The 22,709-nt window shown below is 36.5% G+C and overlaps 2 protein-coding genes across 2 annotated transcripts in view; both read right to left on the bottom strand.

Annotated features, from left to right (window-relative positions):
* The window catches only part of RGS22 (regulator of G protein signaling 22), a 64,787-nt gene extending 60,369 nt beyond the window's left edge, over positions 1–4,418 (bottom strand). Inside the window, exons 1-3 of the mRNA XM_076332157.1 lie at positions 4,380–4,418; positions 3,695–3,723; positions 342–404 (exon numbers count right to left, since the gene is read on the bottom strand). Coding sequence (XP_076188272.1) covers positions 342–404; positions 3,695–3,723; positions 4,380–4,404 — 117 coding nt within the window. The 5' untranslated portion in view covers positions 4,405–4,418. The remainder of the gene's footprint in view (positions 1–341; positions 405–3,694; positions 3,724–4,379) is intronic.
* Positions 4,419–17,944: 13,526 nt separating this feature from the next.
* FBXO43 (F-box protein 43) lies at positions 17,945–21,876 on the bottom strand. Its single transcript, XM_076332156.1, has 4 exons — positions 20,399–21,876; positions 19,377–19,479; positions 18,283–18,468; positions 17,945–18,193 (listed from the first exon to the last, which is right to left on the bottom strand). The coding sequence occupies exons 1-4, from the start codon at positions 21,874–21,876 to the stop codon at positions 17,945–17,947; spliced, it is 2,016 nt and encodes a 671-aa protein (XP_076188271.1).
* Between the last annotated feature and the right edge of the window lie 833 nt (positions 21,877–22,709).

The raw sequence follows: 22,709 nt of genomic DNA, 5'->3' as shown, positions 1-22,709 counted from the left end.
GTGTTGTGATACTGGAATAAAAGTGGACTCCTTATGCTTTTTAAATAAGTATTTACATGTCTTTTTCATTTCCTATTCATATTATTTTGGTGCACTGTGATTTAAATACATAAATTTGCAAAAGAAAATCTGTCTCCAGAAGTCCAGATACTGTGTTATTTTTCCTGACAGATAATAACATTGAACAATAAGAGTTGCTACCATTAAAATACAGACATATTGTAAAAGCCATTTAATTTCCCAGTGGCAAAATGCAAAATGTTCTAAGCTGGGTTACCTTACTACTAATCTTTGTAAAGCTGTTTCTTGTATTTTGCAAGGGATTTCTGTAAGGTACTTACCGGAAGACTCAAAAATTCGTTAAAGTAGTCCACAAGCATATCATCTGTGGCTAAGCATTCTTCCTACAGAGAGACAAAACCACAAAGCAAAGCTTGTACTAATCTGTGCTAACATGGTTTTAATGCACTGTTGCCTCAAACAATGATTTTTCCATGAGATATGACATGCAAACTTTTGCAAAATGTTATTTCCCACCTTTGAGAATATAATCATTGCATCGTTGTTATATTCTAGCCATTGCACACAGCTGAGCTCCTTAGCAATTTAAAAAACACACGTGAAGGTAAATCCTTTGCCAAGAAATTTACAGATAAAGCCTTCATAAACCCAACAGCTTCTAAATGCTGGAAATCTGCATGTTTACTTTTGAAAAAATGTGCATAAGCTAATAGTCTAGAAATTCCCCACATTATACCTTTCTCTGTCTCATCTGGGAAGGAGGGGAATATAAAAGTTCACCAAAGCCTGCTTCTGCTCCCACACTGCTGCTTGGGAATGTTTTGGGGGATGTTTGGGGAATAAAAGGGAGTTCACTGATCTATAATTTGGCTCACCAAGCAAACAGTATATGCCATACTTGGAATCACAGAACTGGGAGGCTTCCTGTTGACTTCATCAGAAGTGAAGGCTGCATGTGCAGGTGGCTTTGTACCCTTTCTGACCCCTGCATTTTAAATCCTGCTAACAAGACTCAAAAACTGTGGAATAGAAACTAAATTTTTTTGCTGTTGACAAATCAGTAAGTATGGATCCCAATCTTACTTCTTATGCACTCAATAACACCCCCACCCCCATTTCAATTCAACAGAGGGTAAAAGTAGAACATTATTCCATTGGTCTTCAGAAATCTGTCTTCAGTATAATGAAGACTCCTGAACAGTTTTTAATAGTTTCAGTTTCTTAAATATTCTATGATTTCTGCCTTGCTACGCAAGGAGAATGCACCTAAATCAAATGTTTTGCCGATATCAGCAAAGGTCTTGTGACACAAATCTTTTTTCTCTTTCTTCAGTTCATAGCATTGAAATGTGCCAGTGAGGAATAGTGTTAAAGAGAGGTTATGCACAGTGTACATGGCATCACTTGTAGGCAGGCAGTATCTTGATCCAAACTCCACAGTGTCTAACCTAAATAGAGACAGCTTGTACGTAGGTAAGGAAGAAATCTTGAGCTAATCTACTTTAACAGGAACTCAGGAAGGCCCCTGTGTGCTGCCTGACAAGATCTGACGGTGTTTGTCTGGCCTTATTCTGCCAACATTTATTCCTTAGCACTTGTGGTTGCTGCTGTGACTGATACAGGACAGGCAAGTTAGCTCACACTCATTCCTGGAAAACGCTAACAACACTGAAAGCAAGGCTTTCTGCATTACAGAGATCGTGGGTTTTTTTGGATCACAGGCCCATGGTCCAATGCAGTTGCAGTACCATGGACCTAGAGATGTTAGCGCACTGACTAAATCAAAGTGTCTAACCCAAAGCATTTTGAAGTCAACAGAAAATCCTCTCGCTAATGTCACTAGGCAATCAATCAGATGCAGAAATCTCAATTCAGCAAGTGATAACACAATTAACAAAAAAAATCATTAGAAACAAGCTGCAATCTGCCTCATGTTTGGTTTGGGTAATGCACAATTAGATTTGATGCTGATAAGGATGAATCTGAAGACAGCTAGATATGGGATAATACCCCATGTAAATATTTTATTGTTTCAAAGGACTTATTCAAAACAATTCATTTATTACTGGCTGAAGTATAAGCTCTTTAAGAATATGCAGATAATGTGTTTTTAATGTGCCAAGGATATAATTCTCTGTAGTCCCATATAACAGCAAGAAATGTAAACACAGTTGTTGATTAATCAATAAAATATTTATGATCTTACTAATGCAAGCTTTACTACTTACTGATCTTACTGCAACTATACACCATATACTTTCCTCTGGTTTTTTGAGGGTTTTTTGTGGTCAGTCTCATTTTCATTTGAAAGCATAGTTGCACTTTGATATTTGCACATTATAGGTTATGGACTTGCATATACAATACTATAGCTTAGATTTTTGTGTTAGGAAGCATTTTGTTTCATTTCTTCCCATGCCATCTTTCCCGCTGCACAGTCCAAATTATGACTAGAAAAAGCTGACTTACAATTGCAACTGGAGGTCAAGGTATGCTAAAAATTGGTCCAAAACTGCAGTTTTGCCTTCATGCAATTTGTGTACAAATAGGAATATCCTGGGCCTGGCTTCTATCACTCTTTTAACATTGAAAGGAATTTTAAAATCATTTTGGCAATGGTATTAGATATTTCTTAGATATTTTGTGGAAACAAACCTAATGACTTTCTATCTATAGTATTTGATAGCTTTCTCTACTACTGCCATCATGAAAAAGTACAGGAATATTATTAGACACCAAAGGAGAAGCTGAACATGGGTAAAAGTGGCACCATCTTGAAAGGTTTGCATTTCACACTGCAGCACCCACTAAAATGATAAATACCTCTCCACTCTTGAAAAATACATAATAAATGGCATCTTTAAATGTCAAAAGTTAAAGTTAGTACAAAACTCCAGTTCTGCAGAGAACTCTGACAGCTTCATGTCCTTGTGTGAAGTTCACCTGGAGTCAAACATGCCTAGTGACATTAAGTAGCCTGCAGAATCAAGGTTTAATGCAATGTAAATGTGCGATTGAGAGATGCTTTCATATATATGTTTGTTCTCATGTACATATTTATATTTGCTAAATATCTGCTATATATATATATCATTTATCTCTACCTGAATTCAGTCTTGATTCTGTTTATGATAATATATTAGTATCTAGAGGCTCCCAAAAGGAATAGCAATACATTTATACTTTAAAATACACAGTTACAAAGGCATCCAAAATGGGGAAGAGACAAACATTACCTAAGCTGCAAGATTTAAGGTGTTGTTTCATATGAGGTAACAAGTAAACATATATACCTTTCAAATAAGAAGACAAACATCAGGGAAACCTACAATTAGCTATGAGCAAAGGGCAGAAAAGGTAAAGTAAGGAGAAGACTGTTAAATCTGTCATGTTGAACCTTTCAGTTGATTGTTTCCTTCCTTCATCCTATTTCACTTTCCTTTCCATTTCCATCCCTATTCTCCAGAGTTTCCTGTTTCCTTTTTTTTTCTAATTATTTTCAAACTAAGTATTTTTTTTGTCTGAGAAAATTGTAAGAAATTACTCAGTACTCCATACTTAGACAGAGGAAAGAAATGAGAAACCAGACAATAGTTTCCAAAAAGTTTTTTTGCTTTTTTTCTCTACAGTTGCATGACAAAATGAGTGATCAAGCCTTACAAAGTATACTTACAAACACTTCTTCTGTTATACATGGAGGCTCTAAAACACAAAAATGAAATATCATGTGTTATCCAAGCAATACAATCAAGCTTGTTCAACTATGATTACTGAACAGAAACAAAAAGTAGTGAGGCATGACAACCTTCCTGGATATTCTGAAATAAAATAACTTAGCCTGAGGAAACAAAATAAAGTCTAAGAACATGGAGTAATGTTGGCCCATGCATAAAAAGGTTGAATATCACAAGAATGATTTAAATATAATGAAAGTATTATTTAACTAGATTATTCTCATACATATCAGTTAACTTCTTTTCAGCTTTCCTCTGTAAAATTGATTATTAGAAGCTTGCTGGTTTTAATGAAAATAAAGATTTGTGTGAGACTCTGGGAGCCTTGAACAGCAAATATTATGAATCATATGATAAAATTAAAAAAAAAAAAAAAAATTGTGGGTGCTCCCAGATAACCAAATCTCACTGATTCTAGGAGAATATTCCACCTTTTGTGATGCCATTTGAAGGGAGCAAAGTTCTCTCTTCAGATTCATGAATTTTGCTAGGCAAGTTTAAACCTAACAGTTCAAAATCTCCCTCTTTTGTACCACCGTTTCTGTACCTGAGACAATCACCCTGGGGTCAGACCCCCTGTCTGACATGGAGTCAGTCCATCACCCTGTGGAAAGCACTACATACCAGTGGTAAGCCTCTTCAGCTGCATTCTGGATCTACATACATAAGGGCCGGCACCCACACCTGCAAGCTTACGATCTCATTTGCAAAGGTGATATCCTTGACTGCAGACCAGAAATAGAAGCTGCAGAGTCCCTGGGCCTGGCTAGGGACTGCTGGTCTGCACCAGGGCAGGCGGGCCCTGCTGCGCGTCTCACAGCAAGCAGGGTTGCTATGGCACTGCAAACAATGCACGGGAAGAGCTGAGCAGTAAGCAAATACTTCTACTGCTGATGCAAAGCTCCCTGAAGCAGACTCGGATATCAGGCACGCTGATGATACGGTCCCAAAAGAGATGCCTGTGAACTAGGAATTTGAGGATACTTGCAGCAAGAAATGAAATTAAACACTCTTTTCTCAACCGACCTAGGCAGTTCTTAGTCCAAAATTATATTCTACTTTCTCCTATGTTAGCAAAACCCTTCAGCCACGTGGGATTTTGCCTTAAAAAAATCTCACACCATATGACTAATGACCAACAGATTTACATCATGTATCAAATAATTCTGCATCCATAAGCGGGCTGTAAGGCTTGATCCCAAGTAACAAAGTCATCCCTATCTATGGTAGAGAACTTCCACTGCAGCCAAGTAAGAAAAGGTGAGGAGCTTCATATTGCTAAGGCTGAGATGAAACCTGGGCTGTTTCCTAACAGGTACAAATGGCTCCATTGTGATGTGCCAGAAACACAACCTGCAGCCTCGGTAACAGCCTTCCCTGCTTCCTCCTGCTGCCAGGGCCCAGACCTAGCAGAAATCCAAAGGCATTTTCCCCCAGTTAGGGAAAAGTTTATAAATAGCCTAGGTGGAAGGAGAAAAGACATTAAGAGACATAGAATAGAGTCTACTCCCAGAATGTTAGTTTCTTCCTTGGCTCAAGGGGGTACTCCAGGATATAAGAAAAAGTCACATTTCTGGTATGGTCAGCGAAAGCTGTGTACAAAGAAGGAATTCAGGCTCCTATATGAGGATTTCAGTGGACTTCAGGTGTTCCACAACTGGGATCTGACAACATCCTACCTGGCGAGTATCTGATCCTAGAACTGCATGAATTCTTCAGACACCTTCAGGGTTTTTTGGCATGAAAGTTCCCTCAAAGGTTCTGCTGCTGCTTATTTCCAGAACAGCACTGATTTCAGTAGCTCGGCATAAATCCCACTGGTATCAGTCGTACAAGATGTCATGTATGCAAGTTACATGAAGGGCTCCTTTGAGAAGCCTAATCCATCAGCTGTGCTCAGAAACTGCCCAAAATGCACCAAGATCTTCCCATTCCCTGCAAACTCTACCATTTGTGCTGCCTTTCACAGAACAGTATAGTATCTCCAGTCATACCCTTCAGCTGTGAAAAAAAGTTTTGTTTTAATTCATACATGACTTTGGTGGAATCCATGATCAAGTAAAAACAGAACAAATGCACATGCTCAGGGACTACAGCTTGAAGTCCAGGAATCGATGACTGTCAAAAATTAACAAGCAGCAAATCAGATATCATAGAGGCAGGGAAAATGGCTTCATGTCCGAGAAACACATGGTATTTTGCACCCTCTACTCCAGATGTGCATTCCCACTCCTGAGGGTGCCTGCCCAAATACCACAATCACTGTTCTAATTACTAAATGCCAGAATAATGCCTCTTCTAATTGTCTTGGTGTAACGTTGTTAGCTGTTTGATTAGCTTTTTAGGGTGGAATGCTTTGTGGTGTCCCGTCCCCCCCCCCCTTAAGGGAAGAACAGTATTTCCAAAGACCTAAGAGATAAGCTGAATAATATCATAGCCAAGATACCCATTTCAGCCAAAAGTTTAATATATATGAAAAGTGTATTCAACAGAAGCAAAGAATAAAATATAAAGATTCAAACTTAAGTGAGCTATGGACAATTTAAATAGTATGATCAGTATTCTGAAGTATTAACTATCCTTATGTTCTCTGTATGCAAATTCTGTTCAATAAGACATCATAAACAGTAGGTTAACACTGAATGGCATACATTTAAACACATGATTTCTTAGTGCCATGTATCATTGTGATTATGAAATATTTCAAATAGGTATACCTAATACATATGTAAGAGAAATATGCATAACAAGATGGCCCATAAAATGTAAAGTGAAACCTTTCCAACAGGTAGAATAATTGCACTGCATTATATATGAGACTGCATTGTCTTATAACCAAACTACTTAATATGATTTCAAATGTTTAAGCTAATGTTCACTCCACTCCTTTTCCCCCTGCCCCTTTTTCTTTCTGATGTAGGTTTAGACATAGCATTTGATGTATAACATTCTCCTAAACTTCCCTAGTTGCTTGTAATTTTTGAAGCAAACACAACAACAGAAACATGACGAATGCATCCTTTTTAACATTAAAAGTGGAAGCCACAAGTCAGCTTCGAAAGAATTGAAGTTTGGAAATGAGACAATAAAAAAGAAGTCTTTTTTTTCTCCTTCTATCATCTGCTACATTTTCATACAAGACTCTTAGGTCTTTGTTCTCTTTGTAGTGTGCTTCAAAGATTGCATTTTGGAATAAGCTCATCTGGAAAGACACACTGTACTCTCTCATGGAGAATCTATTAGCAGTCATTATCACTTTCTCATTAATTTAGTTAACAACACACATTTAGATCAAATATTTTGTGTGTGTGTGTTTCAGTCCTGATTTTATATTGCCAGTTAAAATTTCACCAGCTGGTGAAGCTGAGACATAAAGATTATGCTCATTTTCCTTCTTTTCCACATTTTTCTCTTTCCATGTTCTTCTCTTATTTTCATTTTGATGATTATTTCTTAGCAGAACTGCAGACCTACAGAATGTTTCACATAGTCAAAGCCGTGATCTATCCCAAAAAGCACTTGATCTTGTAGAAAAGATGAATGGCTAGACAGGATGGAGAATAAGTTCTAAAAAAGGTGATACCAGTAAAATTCTAGACAAAAGAAAGTAAAAAGGCTAGAAGTAGGTTTCAAATTATTAGCATTTTGAGAAAATGGTAATCTAGCAGAAGGCCAGCACAGGAAGAGATCTGCACAGGAAGACAAATGGGAGGAAGACATAAATTGGTCCTCTCCATCCCTGCTGGCATCTCCCTCCTCTGCTCATTACTGAAGAGCCATTTGGAGAGGTGAACTTTCAGTCAAGACTTCAATCCGTCATTGTCCCTTTCCTCCACACTTCTCAGAAATTTATGCTTTCAAGCATTTACCAGGGAAAGTGTTTCACAGTATCACCCAGGCAAATCAGATCAAAACTGCTGAGAACTTTGCACTCAAAGAAACAAGCATGTAAGCTATGTCAGCTTGCTGGGTGAACAAGTCTCCTCCTTGTGACTTGCTCAAATAAAGACAAGACATAAATTGGATTGCTTTATTAAATCCAAATGCACACTTGTGTTTTTAGGTGCTAACCTGTGTTTGATTCCTGGCAGTGGTCACAGTGAAGTCATGAACATCCCCATAATTAATTATTCATTCAAAAAGTAGCAAACACTATTAAAAAAAAAAAAAAAAGCAGATAGGCATCTAGAGGGTTCTCCAAAGGCAGCTATGAACCAATTCCCATCAATTTTCAATAGAAACTCCCCATCTCAGATATAGGTGGGCATTTCATCATGTGATATCTTTAATACCTAAATATCTCTACAGAAATCCAACTTTAGTTAAATGTAACTACTCTTTCTTCTTTGGATGATTGCCACGTGCATTTTAGCTTTTGCATCTGAAAGCAACAATCTCAAACTGAAAACAGGTGCTACGAAACCTATTTAAATATTGATTGCAGAACTGCCGAAATGGGAGTCAGATCCTGAGAGGAAAACACAAATTGATCATCAGATGGCTGGCCCATAAATACTTTAAATTATTCTGTTGACAAAATGGCAGAAGCTGCCTGTTGTGGTGGTACAGCCTCTGTGTGTTGAATCTGATAGTTCTAGTTTACGGCACAATTTAATGCAATTCTGTGGCTGTCAGAAGTAGTTAATGCAGACACCTGAGGAAACACATATTTGGAATATGAGCACTCAAAAGAGTTCTGAAAGGAGAAAAAAAAAATTCCTGAAGATTGTCTAGGTGAAGAGAAAAAAAAGAAAGTGCTTAAAAATAAAATAGGAAGGGCTAAATAGTAAATGAAGAGATGCAACATAGCTTTGGTCTATCAACATTAGAAACCTTTTACTAGTGGAGGAGACTGTCAGAGGGAATGCAGGTCCAAGGAGCTTGACCTCTACAAAAGTCTCTATTTGGATAGTCACTGGAGAATATTCCTTGACTTGTCCATGTCACCAGCAGCCCAAGGATTCCTATAACAATCTTATTCTACCAGGACAAGGTAGAGGTATTGTATCAAGTTTAAAGGCTTTATTTAAAGTTTGATTTCCCTTTGCTTAGTATGGGTCTTGGAAAAGATAAAGGGAATACAGAGGCATACCTGGAAAGTGAATCAGAATTTGGAAGGACTACTTAGGAATTTATGATATACATTTGTACTCTTGCTACCTCATACATGCCAGCTACCTACTTCATACCTGCAGTCATCTGATCCCTTCAGAAATTTGTATTAGTGTCTTAAGAGATAAGTGCTAGAACTTTAGAAAAGATAGTGTGATATTCTCCTAATTTTGGAAAGGAGCATTAAGACTTAATTGAAAGTCTAATGATTCTATGAAAAAAAATATTCAGCAAGATTGTGGCAGTTTGAAGAAGTGTATTAGGAATAAACTCATTTTGTGAAGACAGTATGAAAATCAGGAAAGAACTATTAGACCCACAGCTGTCAAACCACATACAAGAAAAAAAATGGCATGGTACATAAGTTTACAGCAAGGCAGAGAAAATTTATTGCTAGCAGCCCTACTACAGTTAGCATAGCTTTCAACTGAAACATAAGATACAGATCAGAAGAAACTATGACAGTTATTTCTCACAGAGATTTCACTATCAGGGGATGTATCAGAAATTTTGGCACTATGTACAAGATCGCATTGTCACTGTCTATTCTCTATTTTTCATGTAGATAAACTGGAGTCATGTTTTATAACACATTTTGGCTCTGCTAATTTAAGCTTTGCAAGTTTACCACCACTTCTTACGTTTAGTTGTGCAAGCAAATTCCATGACAATTTTATTTTTTTGGGGTTACTTGTAGCTTGGTTTAAGTCAGGTCAGTTCCTTGATCTTGGCTTAACAGGTGTTCTAGTCAACTAAGGGGCCAACACAAGAGGCATATGAAGAAGCTTCAGTAGATAGAAATAACATAAGCCAATAATGCCAAACACATCCTTTAACAAGATCATCTCCTGGCAATAGGTGGCATATACCCAACAAGAAACACTAAATGCATGCCTGTCTTTCCAGTCTTGCTGTTACAATCAAAGAGATGTCAACAACAGTCCCCAAACCCATGATTCCCCAGCTAAGAACTAAGTTATCCATGTGGTATATTACTGATGCATCAAGCCTGTGGATAGCAGCAGTGCTGTTTGAGACAGCACATCCCACTGACCATCAGTTCCCACCTTTTTGTGTTATACTGCCATGGCTGCTTGTGTAGCTGTATAATAAAGCAGACTGGGAGACTGATCCAGCTTAAAAAAAAAAAATCAGGAGGAAAGAAGAAAAAGATTTTGCGTACATCAGCTTCCAGAACACAGCAGTGTCAATACAACAGGTGTTAAGAATGGTATAATAATCCATAACTAATAGGTGCTCTGTAAGATTTCAATAATGCTTCAGAGAAGCATATAAAATTACAGCCTTCTTATTTTGTAGGTATTCTACTTCCCTACCTATTGCTCTCCTGGACTCCAGAAGTACCTAGTTAAAGAATAAAGAACACATTAAGTTCCCAAATTCTCAATTCAGTCTTCATTTAACAGACTAAAACTGAAAAAATGCTGCCATTCTGATATTGCTTAAAATATCTTATGTGGGAATACTTAGCCCCTTCCCAATTTTGAGTTTAAAAAAGTTAATGTTTTCCCTTTCATGTTCACTAAAGCTATCAGAACATCAATTAAGTATGAATAAAATGCATACAACAAGATATTTTTCCTGTGATCATTTTAAATCATGATAGATTGAGGATGCACTTGCATGTAATCCATGCTTTGTAAAACTCTATTGGATTTTAGTATCAAATACATTTTCTGTAGTTGGGAAATAAAGTCCAGAGCGTGCAGCTCCTGAAACTCAATTCTCCAATACTTCAACTGCAACACTTCCATATGAGAGTTACATTTTATAGCCAACACCGGGCTGGCATGGAGACTGCCGGACAATCCAAGTCCATGGCTGAGAGAGGAACTGAGCCAGCAGGCTCTGTTTAGACTAATCTATGATTCTGTGATCTTGCCTGGTTGCTGTAGGACCTGGCTGTGTGCCCAGCACAGCTTCACCCTGTAAAGGAGGCCCTAGAGAAGTAATACCATCTGAATTGCTTCCCAGGATGCCACTCTTCTCTTGAAGACTTTGGTATGCACCTCCTAGGGGCAGGAATTACGGCCACCCTTGCTTTAAGCTATTCGAAAGATTTTGCATTTGTAACATTGCGTTAGTGTGTAAGGGTGTGTAAGGGTTAAAGCAAGAAGAAAAACAACTAAAGTTCTGTTCTGTAAGAAAAATCTTTGGTGCCCCCTTGTGATAAAATATTTTTATCAACAGAATGTATGCATTTGAAATAAAGGACTATTTTCAGTGAGGAAAACAGTTCAACCCTTAAGATCGTTTCACATTTAGGTTAGTTAATCAAGCAAAGCATTTCAAGAATCAGTTTGTTTTCTTGTTATCCATTCTGTGTTGTATGACATTCTCCCTTGACTACTCTATGACAATTATTTAAACCAAGGAAAAAGTCTAGAACAGGAACTTAAACAGTGCACCAGTGAACATTTCTGTTTGGAGCAGAAAACAGGACCCATATCTTGCCCTTCACAAAAAATCATGCTCCCTCTTACTACACACTTTTGGGATACAGAGTCTTGGAACAATTTCTTGACAGAAACACTCCATCAGCAAGGCTGGAGAATAACTGCATCCCAGTAATAGTTTTTGTATGCCACAACAGAGTACACAATGGGAAAAGGATAAAGGGAAACTGAACCTGAAATTCCAATATTTTGTGGGAGTGCTTCTTTTGTACAAAATTTTTTCCAAAGACAGGAGAACGTTCTCAACACAACCAAAATTCATGTTTAACAGCCAAAGGCATTGCTATTGCCACAATCTGGGTAGCATCAAATCTATCGAAACGTGCACCAGGAAAATGTGATGGATTCATACAAAACGAAGTTTTCCTCTGGTATCCCAGTGGTCTAGGTACTGAGCTACTGAGTCCTGGCAGAACAAGGCATTTCAGGAGATACGTTCTTCAGGCCTCAAATAATGTATTACACACAATTCAGTACTTAGGGAACTTTAGTGTCTGCTCAGTGAACATGATAGGAGTCCTCCATTTAGGCAACAGTAGCACTTTAGGATGATAATTAACATTTTTTGCTGAAGTGGAAGACCACTGCACAACTGCTACCTAATTCTGCAATAACCTTGCAGCTCCAAATGATAAATATAGTAACACTTGCTAAAAGTTATCTAGGGTACTATTGCTTCCCGGCTAGCTGTCCCTCTTTTGCCAGAAGTTACTATCCTCTACCACTTCAGCTGGTTCTAGTCATGACACAATACCTAAGTTTAAACAGCTTATGGAAATAGGTTTTTCCACTATGATTCAGGACTGAAAAGAAGCAGCTGAAATACAGGCACAGTTTCCACATCCCATTTGCCAGAGATTGAAGGTACCTACAGAATTAAGACACAACCACCCTTGCAGAACTGTTTTCAGAATGAGTTTTAGAATGCAGAGGAGAAAAATTCGAGGGGCTCTTAACACATGAACTCCAGTCTCCAAGTGAGAGATCTATTTTTATATGAAGCTTCTACTATTCAACATCAGTGTTTATGAGTTCATTCAGAACGCCATGCCATCCATGTTTTCAGCTGAAGAGTTGGTTTCTTTACTACTCATCCATTAGCACCCAGCTCAATAAGGCCTTACTAGCATTTAGGCTTCTGACAAGTTTGGGCAGGTTCTAATGCTGTACAGAGGCTTGTCAAAGTTAAGAGGGGGAGGAAAAAAATGTGTTAAGTCTTTTTGTAATGAGAATTTCAACTGATCAGAGCTCAGGAAGTCAGAAAGTAAAAGCAAGCTTTGTTGGTTTTTTGTTTTTTTTTTTTAAACTAAAAATAAACACATCATTCCCAAGAAACAGTCAGATTTTGTTGGGGCATCTGACAAGTGATAACAGAATCTACTAGATGTTTTGCACCAAAAAAATCCTGTAAGATTCACTACAGACAAAGAATTTGCACTTATAAAAATATAATATAATCACACCAAATACTAAATCACCATGAGACTGAAGTAGAAGCAAAAAAAGCCTGAAGCTTAGTAGTACAAAGTATGAGGTTATGCACTTATGGTTCAGTAAGAATTTATAGCAAAAAATTGAGATCTTTTCAAAATTTGTGAGAGAAGAATGTGGGAGTACTACACCTAGTGACTAAACTGCAAGTGTGCAGAAAACATGTAAAAAATGCTAATCTTAGTATGCATTTGTCAAAGTATTTCTGATAGAAAAAAGAAAGCTCTAATATTATTCAAGGTCTTGAGGAGGTTTTACCTGGAATACGGGTTGCATAGATTCAAAGAATAGATTCCAATGGAAACAGTGAAGAGTCGTTAAGACAATCCATGAAACAGAGGTTGTATATGAGAGATGAGACTAAGTTCAGAGTTTTTTGTCAATGAAATAAAGAGTGAGGGGCTATTTATACTACACAATCATAACATTGGGGAAAAAAGTCTAAGGGAAGGAACAGATGTATAGAATAGCTATTTTAATAGCAATGCTGAAGAAAAAAAGGCCAGTGGTTAACTGAAGTAGTAGAGCAATCTGGAATAGGTCTCCAACATAAAGGTTGTGAGACAGTATTCTGTCCAGTTTTAAGACAGAACTTGGTGAGTTGACATAAGAGTTGGCACTAGACTCCAAGAGTCCCTTTCTGATCTGACACTCCTGTATTTCTTCATGAGCCTATGAAAACAGAAAGAAAATGAATTACTCCTTGTATTAAAATTGGCCTAAATTGCCTAAGGGGTACTAATGAATAACCAATATATGGAACAGGAAAATAATCTGACAGATGTTGATGAGCTCCTTTATTTAACGAGCAAAGTTTTTTTATCATTTTTAGTTGGCTAGTGATAGAACATACTAGCATTCTCTATCCTATAAACAATTGAAAAGATTTATAACAATTTTTTGCCTAAGCTCTTCCATACTTGTCACCAAGGAAAGAATGATCAGAAACTTAAGTAATTTCAATTTCCTTCTCACAGACCGCTTGAGGTTTACGGTTGCTGCTCCAAAAAAAAGAAAAAAAGATTTATGAAGTACAATTCTTGCAACAACATCTGTCAGCAGCAAGAGGTTACTTCTAAGAATTCTTTTTTAGAATTTAAACCCACAGCTCTGGCTCAAACCATCACCTTCAGAAATCTAAATGCATTCCCTGGTCATCCTTTGTAGGCAATATCCACTATAGATCATGCCTGTCTGAAGGGAAATAAGGATTGCAAAAACTAAGGTTTTCAGCAGCAAATAAACCCAGTATTACCTTGAACATTAATTTTAATGTCATTATCCTCATCTTCCAGAGTGAAAGACAATTCACTCCTCCCTTTCCAACAATCTGTTGTCAATTGTAAGAAAAATTCTTGAGCTGGAGAATAATCACGGGCAGGATATTTTAGGAAACTCTTGGCCATTGTCATTTCTACCCACGGACCACTTTTGCATCCTTCTTCTCTGTGGTAGCTAGAAGTGTTAGTACCTGACCTCAGGTCTCTAAGAATTAATCCAGCCCAGTAGAAAGAGAAATATGCTAGACATGAATCCCTAGACTCCCTGACACTCATGGACTGTTTTTTTGTTTGTGTTTTTTGTTTTGTTTGGGGGGGAGGGAGGGGTGTTGGGTTTTTGTTTGGTTTTTTTTGTTGTGGTGGTTTTGTTTTTTGTTGGGTTTTTTTTCTAATATACAAAGTAGGAGCCTATGTTCTCCTTTGCTGTTTCATTCGAGTCCAGACTCAGATAGCTTAGTGGTATCTGATGGAGACTAATTAAGGCATACAGTATACAGAAAAAAGCATACTAACAGGGACTCAGAAAAAGTTACTTCCACTCTCCTACCCCAAAGACTTCATTTCTGTCAATAACTAAATCAAATATCATGAAAGAATTTTGATTCCTTTTACCCAAACTATTAGAGGCTATTAGATAACTATAACATACTTTGTGTTCTCTTAGATATGTTATTCTTTACCCACACATTAAGTATATCACTATTTTATTTCGCCTTTACGTCAAGGCATAAAGCTACTTTTATTAAAAAAAAAAAAATATCCCTGTCAGAGAGGAGCGTTACCCATAGACAAGAAGTCTGGCTTTCTCACTTCCCCCCCACCTCTGGTGTAGCAGTAGACAACAGCAGAGAACTCATTTCACCCAAACACCAGAGCATAGTTACATTTATGATAGACCTAAGTGAACAAGAGACATTTGATTCAAGAAGAGATTTTTGAGAGGCAGATTTAGAAGGGGGAAAAAAGAAGTTTTAAACATGCCAAAACAGGGCAAAAAGTGTTTAAATTGTGAAAGAGTTCAAGTATTTTTTCCTCTCAAGCTACTCCTTGTTGGATGGACACTGTCGATGTCAAAGATATACCTTTAAAAACAAATAATGCCTATACCAGAACCAATTTACCACCCCTGTTCTCCCTGAATTATTCAGATTTTAGCAAAAGCAAACTCTTTGGATAAGGTCACACATCTCTTACCAGAATTTTTTCCTCAAAGTGAAAGGACATTTAACAACTGATTCTTAAACTGAGTTCCCATATGGCTTTCCATCCAAAGGTGTACCTGTTTAGCAATAGTTCTGAAAGTATTTCTGAAAGTTTTCGAAACAAGGCTTGCACCTCATGTATTTCTGGACTGGACTGCAATACCACACATCAGAAAGCGAACTAAATCCTCTCACTGTCTGTCATAACTCTCCCACTAATTTCAAGGATGCATTTAAAGCTTCATTTTTATTATTTTTTTTTAATATTAAAGACATGAAGTACATTGGTATTTAGCAAAGGGAAAATGCAGCAATGCCAATGGCAGTCTGACGTGCTACGCGTGCTGTACTTATTCTGCATTGCAGTTACTACCATTCCCTATTTTATTTGATAGTTCAATGATAAGAAACAAAACTAATCCAAGTTAAGTTATTATAAAGTTACAGACTATGTGCATTCACATTCTTGTGTAATATAACTTCCTGCCTAGTAAGTTCTTCTTCATGTCACTTTAACCTTTAATAGAAACTGTTAAACATTTCTAAAAATGTATAGTTAGTTATTTTATACACAAGAATAAAAGAACCAATCCAATAGTCCTCTGAACTAAATTAACTTTTAAGTAGACCTTGAACACTTAAAGTTCCAAGCAATTAGGAAAATGCAAGTATTAAACAAATCAAATAATTTAGCAATTTTCCCACTTGCAGTTTCCTCCTCTGTAATGACTTGCCATTCTTCCTAAACCAAAACTATATACACACATACCTCTATATTCCCTAGCTTGTCCCAACATCCTTCCCTTCAATTGTTCCCTCAGAATAGGTTCTATATAAACTCCACTTTCAGTCTTCCAGTTCAAGTGCTACCAGTCTAACCCTAGACAAGAATAATGCAAAGGCTTAGCAAATTAAGTATGGAATGAAAGTGTTGATAATTTTATTAATGTAATAAACATGATTTTCTGGCCAATATATTGGGTTTATCCCTTCTTTAATGATACCATGTTTGGTTAATAAAGTTAGTACTAAAACTTCTATGGCATTTTACTAACTATGTTGTTCCTCTTCCTTCCAAATGGGGAGCTACTATCCCAGCAATCAAGTACACTAAAAGTACTGACCAAATTACAAATCACAACAGTTAGAGATCAGAAATAGGAAGTGATGTTTCTAGAACATCCTGAAGTGAATTATCCTGGTCCATTTGTCTTAAACATCCACAGATTATGTGGAAAGAGAAAAAAAATCTCAGAAGTTTTTGTAATTTTCAGACAATAAAAATAAAGGGATATGTGAATAAATATTAATAGAGGCAAATACACTGCTTATTGCTTAGTTGAAAGCTCTTTTTTTTAATCAGACTACTTTTTAAATAGCTCAATGATAAGGCTTACCTACAAATACACACGGTAAAGTTACAACATCACAAATATAACACATAGGACAAAATCAGAGGGAGAGTGGGGAAGAAACACCAGCTGACTACAAGTGTTCTGCGAGATGCTTGTGACAAGTTAACTCCTTGAAAGGACAAGTAGGACAATATCAATTGGAGAAGTAAATTGATATTGTGTCTCAGAGCAAGTACTGTGTCCACTTCTGTTGCCTGTATTTCTGTATTTCAAGCTGTTTACAATTGCTGGGAGTTTAAAAAAAAAAACAAAACAAACCACAAAAATCATTTGAGGTCTGAAAGGCAGATTAAGTTCTTTTTCTGTAAAGGATCAGCATATTTAGTTCAAGAGCAAAATCAGTGAATTCCCTTAATTAAATCTACAGATAGAGAAAGGATGATTTCTAGTAGTAGATAATCCTTTAATTCAAGCAGAAGTATGAAGATGATCCAGTATCTGGGAGCTGAAGTAACATCAGAGTAAGTATAAAGGTAAGTTCATAACAACAAGGGTAATGCAACAGCATATTTAGATATGTGAATATATAGTATATCACCTGAAGTTTTCAGGTAAAGACAAAAACTCTGAAAAAACAGTACCATAGAATATCCACACAGCATCAGCTTGATTTAGCCATTACTATTCTATTGACTTGCATTACAGAGGCTAAGAGAACAACAAAATAATTATTCTGATATAAAATTCGGACAACTAATATATTGCTTTTGAGGTATAATCATTTATATAGGTAGAAGTATTTTTTGCATATGTACCTAGTGCCCCACTTCAAGATTTTTTAAAAAACATTTACTGTAATTTAAAGTGAACAATAAAAAATCCCATTAAAAAGTTTTTTTAAAAAAATAATTTTCTTTAATTTGTCATTAAGACGAATCACATTTTTAAACATCTGTGAGGTGCTGTAAGCTAGATATTGAAGACTACATTTAAGATACTTTATTTAAAAAATTTAAGATGTTAGTAAGTGCCTAGCTGCTACACAACAGGTAAAACAAGACATAAAATGTTTTAAAATGTTCACTTTTTTCAAAAACAAAAATACACTGAATTGATTAAGATATATACATGAGAAGTTATCTTGATAAGTCAGCAAAAACACATTGAATGAGACTTTCAAATTGCATATATTTAGGAAGAATACGAACAAGGTTAGGGATTTAGGAGAAGGGGAAAAGGAATTAAAGGTAAGGACTTACATGCCTTACAAATTTAGAGTCTTTTTAAATTTCTTTTGCTTTGGGCACTTCCTGGAGGAGCATCTTTTTTGTTCTTCCATTTTGCAGATAAACTATTACATTCTTTTGACCCATGGAAAGCATGCAGGCATAAAATACAGAACTCAAATGCACATGCCTTTCTGCTACATAGTCCCCGTTTCTTTACCAATTGATATTTAGCAGGATATTGACATCTTGGGCAGGGTTTTAGAGCTTCGTCAGTGAACAGAGTTTTAGCAACCTGTAGCAAGAGGAGGGAGAGAAGAGCTACTTAGTTCTTGTAAATTGAAATTTTCTAAAAACTGAAAGTGAAGTTTCTTAGCTACCTACTTTTATGTATTCTTCCTGTCTAGTAGTTGAATGGGGAACAGAACTGCATCTCCTGGGTGTAAGTTCAGTGTATGAAGGTGGTGTTTGTACTATAGGAGTTCTAGCTTGAGCTTGAACAGGCCTTAGAGCAGATCTATTGAGAACATTAAGTCTTGTGGCAGCATCTTCAGCTTTCAAGAAATATTCCTGTTAAAGTTTATAATTATAAAGAAAGAAAAAAAAACACAAAAGGAAGCAAGTCAGGGGTTTATTTCATTTGGGATTTGCAGCTGGTTTTTGCTTTTTTTTGTTTTCCCTCTGCAACAACACATTAGAAAAGGAAATTATGTATAGTGCATGTATTTCCCATTAAATGTTTATATTTAGTAAGGGAACAAGAGACAGGAACCATTAAAAACAAAGTCCCATGAGCAGGGTAAAAAACTAACTGTCTTTTAGCACTCTCTGCTGGTCCTCATGTTTCTGAATTAGGAGACATTGCAATAGCATGCATGGAAATAGCAAACATAAGTTTTGTCACTATTAAAGCAAGGTTACACTGAAGTGTGTGTATACACACGTGGAGGATCTAAAAAAATTATACTGCTATTAATATGCTTACTTTTCTAGATATCCCTTAAAAAAAACTTCTATATGTCCTTCTTATGTTCACAAGTACATCATGAAGAAGCTTAGCCACAAACAGTCCTGAAAATAATCAGGAAGTAGTCTAGAGCGGGTCCTACTCCACCGCAGGCTAGAGTGGAAATGAAAATGAGGAACAACATGGCACAAAGGTATGAAAGGGGTTTAAGATCCAAAGCCGGAATCAGTTGAGGAAGAGATCCTACAGGATTCTCAAGGTGGGGGGGGACGGGGACCGCGGGAGAAAAAAAAGAAAGAGTATCACATGGTTGAAAGACTAGTACTCAGACTGTGGACAGTTGAAAAAGCAATAAAAGCAATTACATTCTCCTGTTAGAATCTTTCACATACTCAAGTTGGAACTCTCTCTATCAATTACCTTTCTGTAGCTTTACAACATGTTTCTTCTTTCCTCTGACCTGTCTTCTTTCACACTTGAAAAAAAAAGTTACCTTTGAGATGAACCTTACCCCAGCTTCTTCCTTCAGGTGTTTTATGTACAACTTTCTCCTCTTATCTGCACTTTTATCTTGTACAATGATTTCACGCCAGTTTTTGCTTACTTTCCAAATACTGGAATAAATGAATGAAAAAAAGTATCCACTTTCACATTTTTGCCAAGTAGTACAGAAGTCATGATAGTAAGACTACCTTTTAAAGTTTTTTAGCATAATTTCATATACTATTGGTCATTTTACAGACTACTGCTATATCCTTCAAGAGTTCACCATATTGTTATGAAACACAGATCTCATGTACTCTTATGCACTACTGTATAAGAGTAATAGAAGAGTTTAGAGAACAATTGCAATATAAATAACACAGCATATCTTTGACTTACAAAATCAAATAAGTTTCTCCCTTCCACATAAGCCACTTGCCAAGTTTGTTTCTAAAGTCACATTTTTGTGTTAAGTGTTCTGAAAACATCCATGCCCTTATACTTCCACCTATTCTCCCATTCCCTTTGTAACTAATAACACACATGGCACTCGATTTCTTTGAAATGAGTGACAGTTTCTATTGATTAAAAATTAATCTAGAACATTACTCATGAAGCAAAATTCTTTGAGCATCTTTATGCTTAGAAATAACTGAGGAAATTAAATACACAAGGAAAAAAAATCTAGAAAATGTGTTTTGAGTACTATACATTATTGGGGAACTTGTAATGAGAAGAAGTTACTTCCTAGGCTTAAAGAATTTTTAATATATTTTAAAATTTACAAGTACTGTGATTTAGTTTTAAGTTTACTAATTCCCACATTTGGCTTTTTGTTTGTTTGTTTTTAATTCTGCCATACAAAATATTTTTAGAACTACACAGAAAGAGCCACTTGGTTAATGGTGACAAAACTTTTTAATTTCCCCAGAAACAAACAAATTCTATTAACAATACCCACTATTCCAGAAGTTATTTTAATTTATTTGCAGACACACATATATTCACCTGGGTGGGGGGGGGAGAGGGGAGGGAAGCAGTGGTACTTACCTGCATAGACTTTCCACTGTCAAAGCATCTAAAACTATAGAAAGAACATGTTTTAAATTTCTGTATTTTAATTCTGTTAAAATATCTAATTTTTCAAGGCCCATTTTCTTGCCAATAAGTCCAGCAAGAACGCGTTCTAATGCAAATATTTCTGTTCCGTCAATATTCTCTGATATTTGATTTTGGTCTGATCTTTGTCTTTGCAAGCAAATTTCATGAACTATTTTCAGAGCTGGAGTTCTTGAGAGATCTCCGTGACTTACAACTAGGTCTCCACTAGGCTGTTCTTCTAAAATTAATGCATGGTCTTCACTGACAAAGTTTCTTTCTTCTGTTAACATACATGCTGAAGTAGGACTGCCATAATGATCTTCTGTCTCTGACTGTGAGCCTTGTTCCCGAAGAGTGGATAACCTTCTAATGCGTTCAAGTTTTCTTGTCTTTCTTTTACTATCCAGAATTTTGGAACCTTCTTTACGTTTTTGGAAGAACTCTTGGAAAGATCCATCATGATCAGACAATGAGTCTCCCAATTTGTCCAAATGAAGTGAATTATATCCACTATCCTCAGGTGTTGAAAGGTCTGGGTAACTTGCCAGCTTAACAGGGGGAGAATTTATATCACACATTCCAAAGTTAAAGTTCTCTACAAGACTGTTGATAGAAGTCAGGAACTTACCCTCATTGGCCTCAGGTAAGACACTGTAAGTAGGAGTCCTAAGCAACCCATCGCTAACGCTCATAAGGACATTTTCATTGAATTCATTAGCGTTACTAACAATAACATCCTTACGCTGAATTGGAGATAAACATTCTGGTTCTAGCAATAAGGGGTCTTTACATTTGGACTCATCTAGCGTAGAAGTCCTTTGTTGTGAAAAGGAAAGTCTCCGTTTTGGGCAATTGCCATTAGAGTCCTCAGTTTTTGAAGTGCTAGTTGTCAGAGGTTTGTAACTTTTATCTTTTGGAGAATCTGAAGCAGTTTGTGAAAGTTTTTCTTCAGAGCTCAAAACACAAGAGAATATTTTTTTCTTGCTGCTTCCTGAAGAACTAGCTTGTCTTTCACAGCATCCTACAGTTGTGCCAGCTGGAACAGCCTTAGATAAAAGCAGCCTCCTGCGTAGTGAGGAGCCTTTTCTACTCACTTTAGGAGTTTCAAAAAAATCTGCACTTCTATTTGCTTCTCTTCTTTCTGATGACGAGATAGAATTCATTTCATTTTCAACAGATGATGACACAGGAAAGAGTGTATTTGGATGAATGTGCTCAGACTGCTCTTGTAGCAATGATAAACTTGTTACACTCAATGCTTCTTTATGTTCTACATCGGGATCTTTTACTGACTCATTGCTTCTGCTGTCCAGAAATACTGAAGTGCAACATGTGTCTTTAAAATTGGAGTATTTAAAATTGCTGCTGGGGGATGTTAATCTATTTCTTTTAAGAATATTGAACATTACTGAATGACTGTCTGACATCTTCTGCTTGGCACTTTGACTTTGTAAATGAAGATACCAGTGTTATTTCTGAAACAAAAATAAACGATAAAAGTAGTCACCAAAACACCTTCAGATTAGTGAGAAAGCCCTGTGCAAGTCTATCAAGATAGCAGCCATGATGGAAGCATTTTCATTAGTCTTAGTAGAAACAATGCTTATACATGAACACAAAGATAAATTACAATCAAGTAGATGGTTAGAATGAGTGATTAAAATGCATAGTATACCGTAAGTGAGGCAAATTAAAACATAAATCCAGTTAGCTAATGGATCTGCCAATCCTCATCCAAGGAAAAACACTTCAAATAAGCAACGCAGCAACTAGAATCTCATTTGTGCTGAAATCAGTGATAAAACTCCATCTCGTTCCAACAGGACCAAGATTTTTATTAGCACTGTGTTACTGGTTCATCCAACCACTAACAGTTCAGTCCACAAGAACTAGCAGAAGCTCTGGTAATAGAAGAGTTTAGACAAAAGGCATTTTTTCCTTATGAAAAATGAGAGGATTAATCATGAAGTCACAAGTCTACAGGTCTCCCTATTATTTAGATCCCTACAGTCCCTGGAAGGAATAAAATTTGACCTCTAGTTACAAAGTGAACAGTGCATTCTTATCTCCCTTAACATTTAAATGTTATTTTGTAAAGAAGCTCTCTGCTTTTACTCAGCTCTGTAGGTAAACTGCGTGTTCTGAAGATTTACACTTTAAAGAAAACGATGGACTGACTATACATCCTTTCACCATGTACATAGAAAGTTTCTTTTAAACTTAGTAAGTATAAAAGCTTTTAGTTGCTATATATTTTCCT

Source organism: Aptenodytes patagonicus, chromosome 2 (assembly GCF_965638725.1).
Source record: "Aptenodytes patagonicus chromosome 2, bAptPat1.pri.cur, whole genome shotgun sequence".
Taxonomy (NCBI): Eukaryota; Metazoa; Chordata; class Aves; order Sphenisciformes; family Spheniscidae; genus Aptenodytes; species Aptenodytes patagonicus.
Note: the sequence above shows the minus strand (reverse complement) of the source record. Positions and strands in the feature narration are given on the sequence as shown.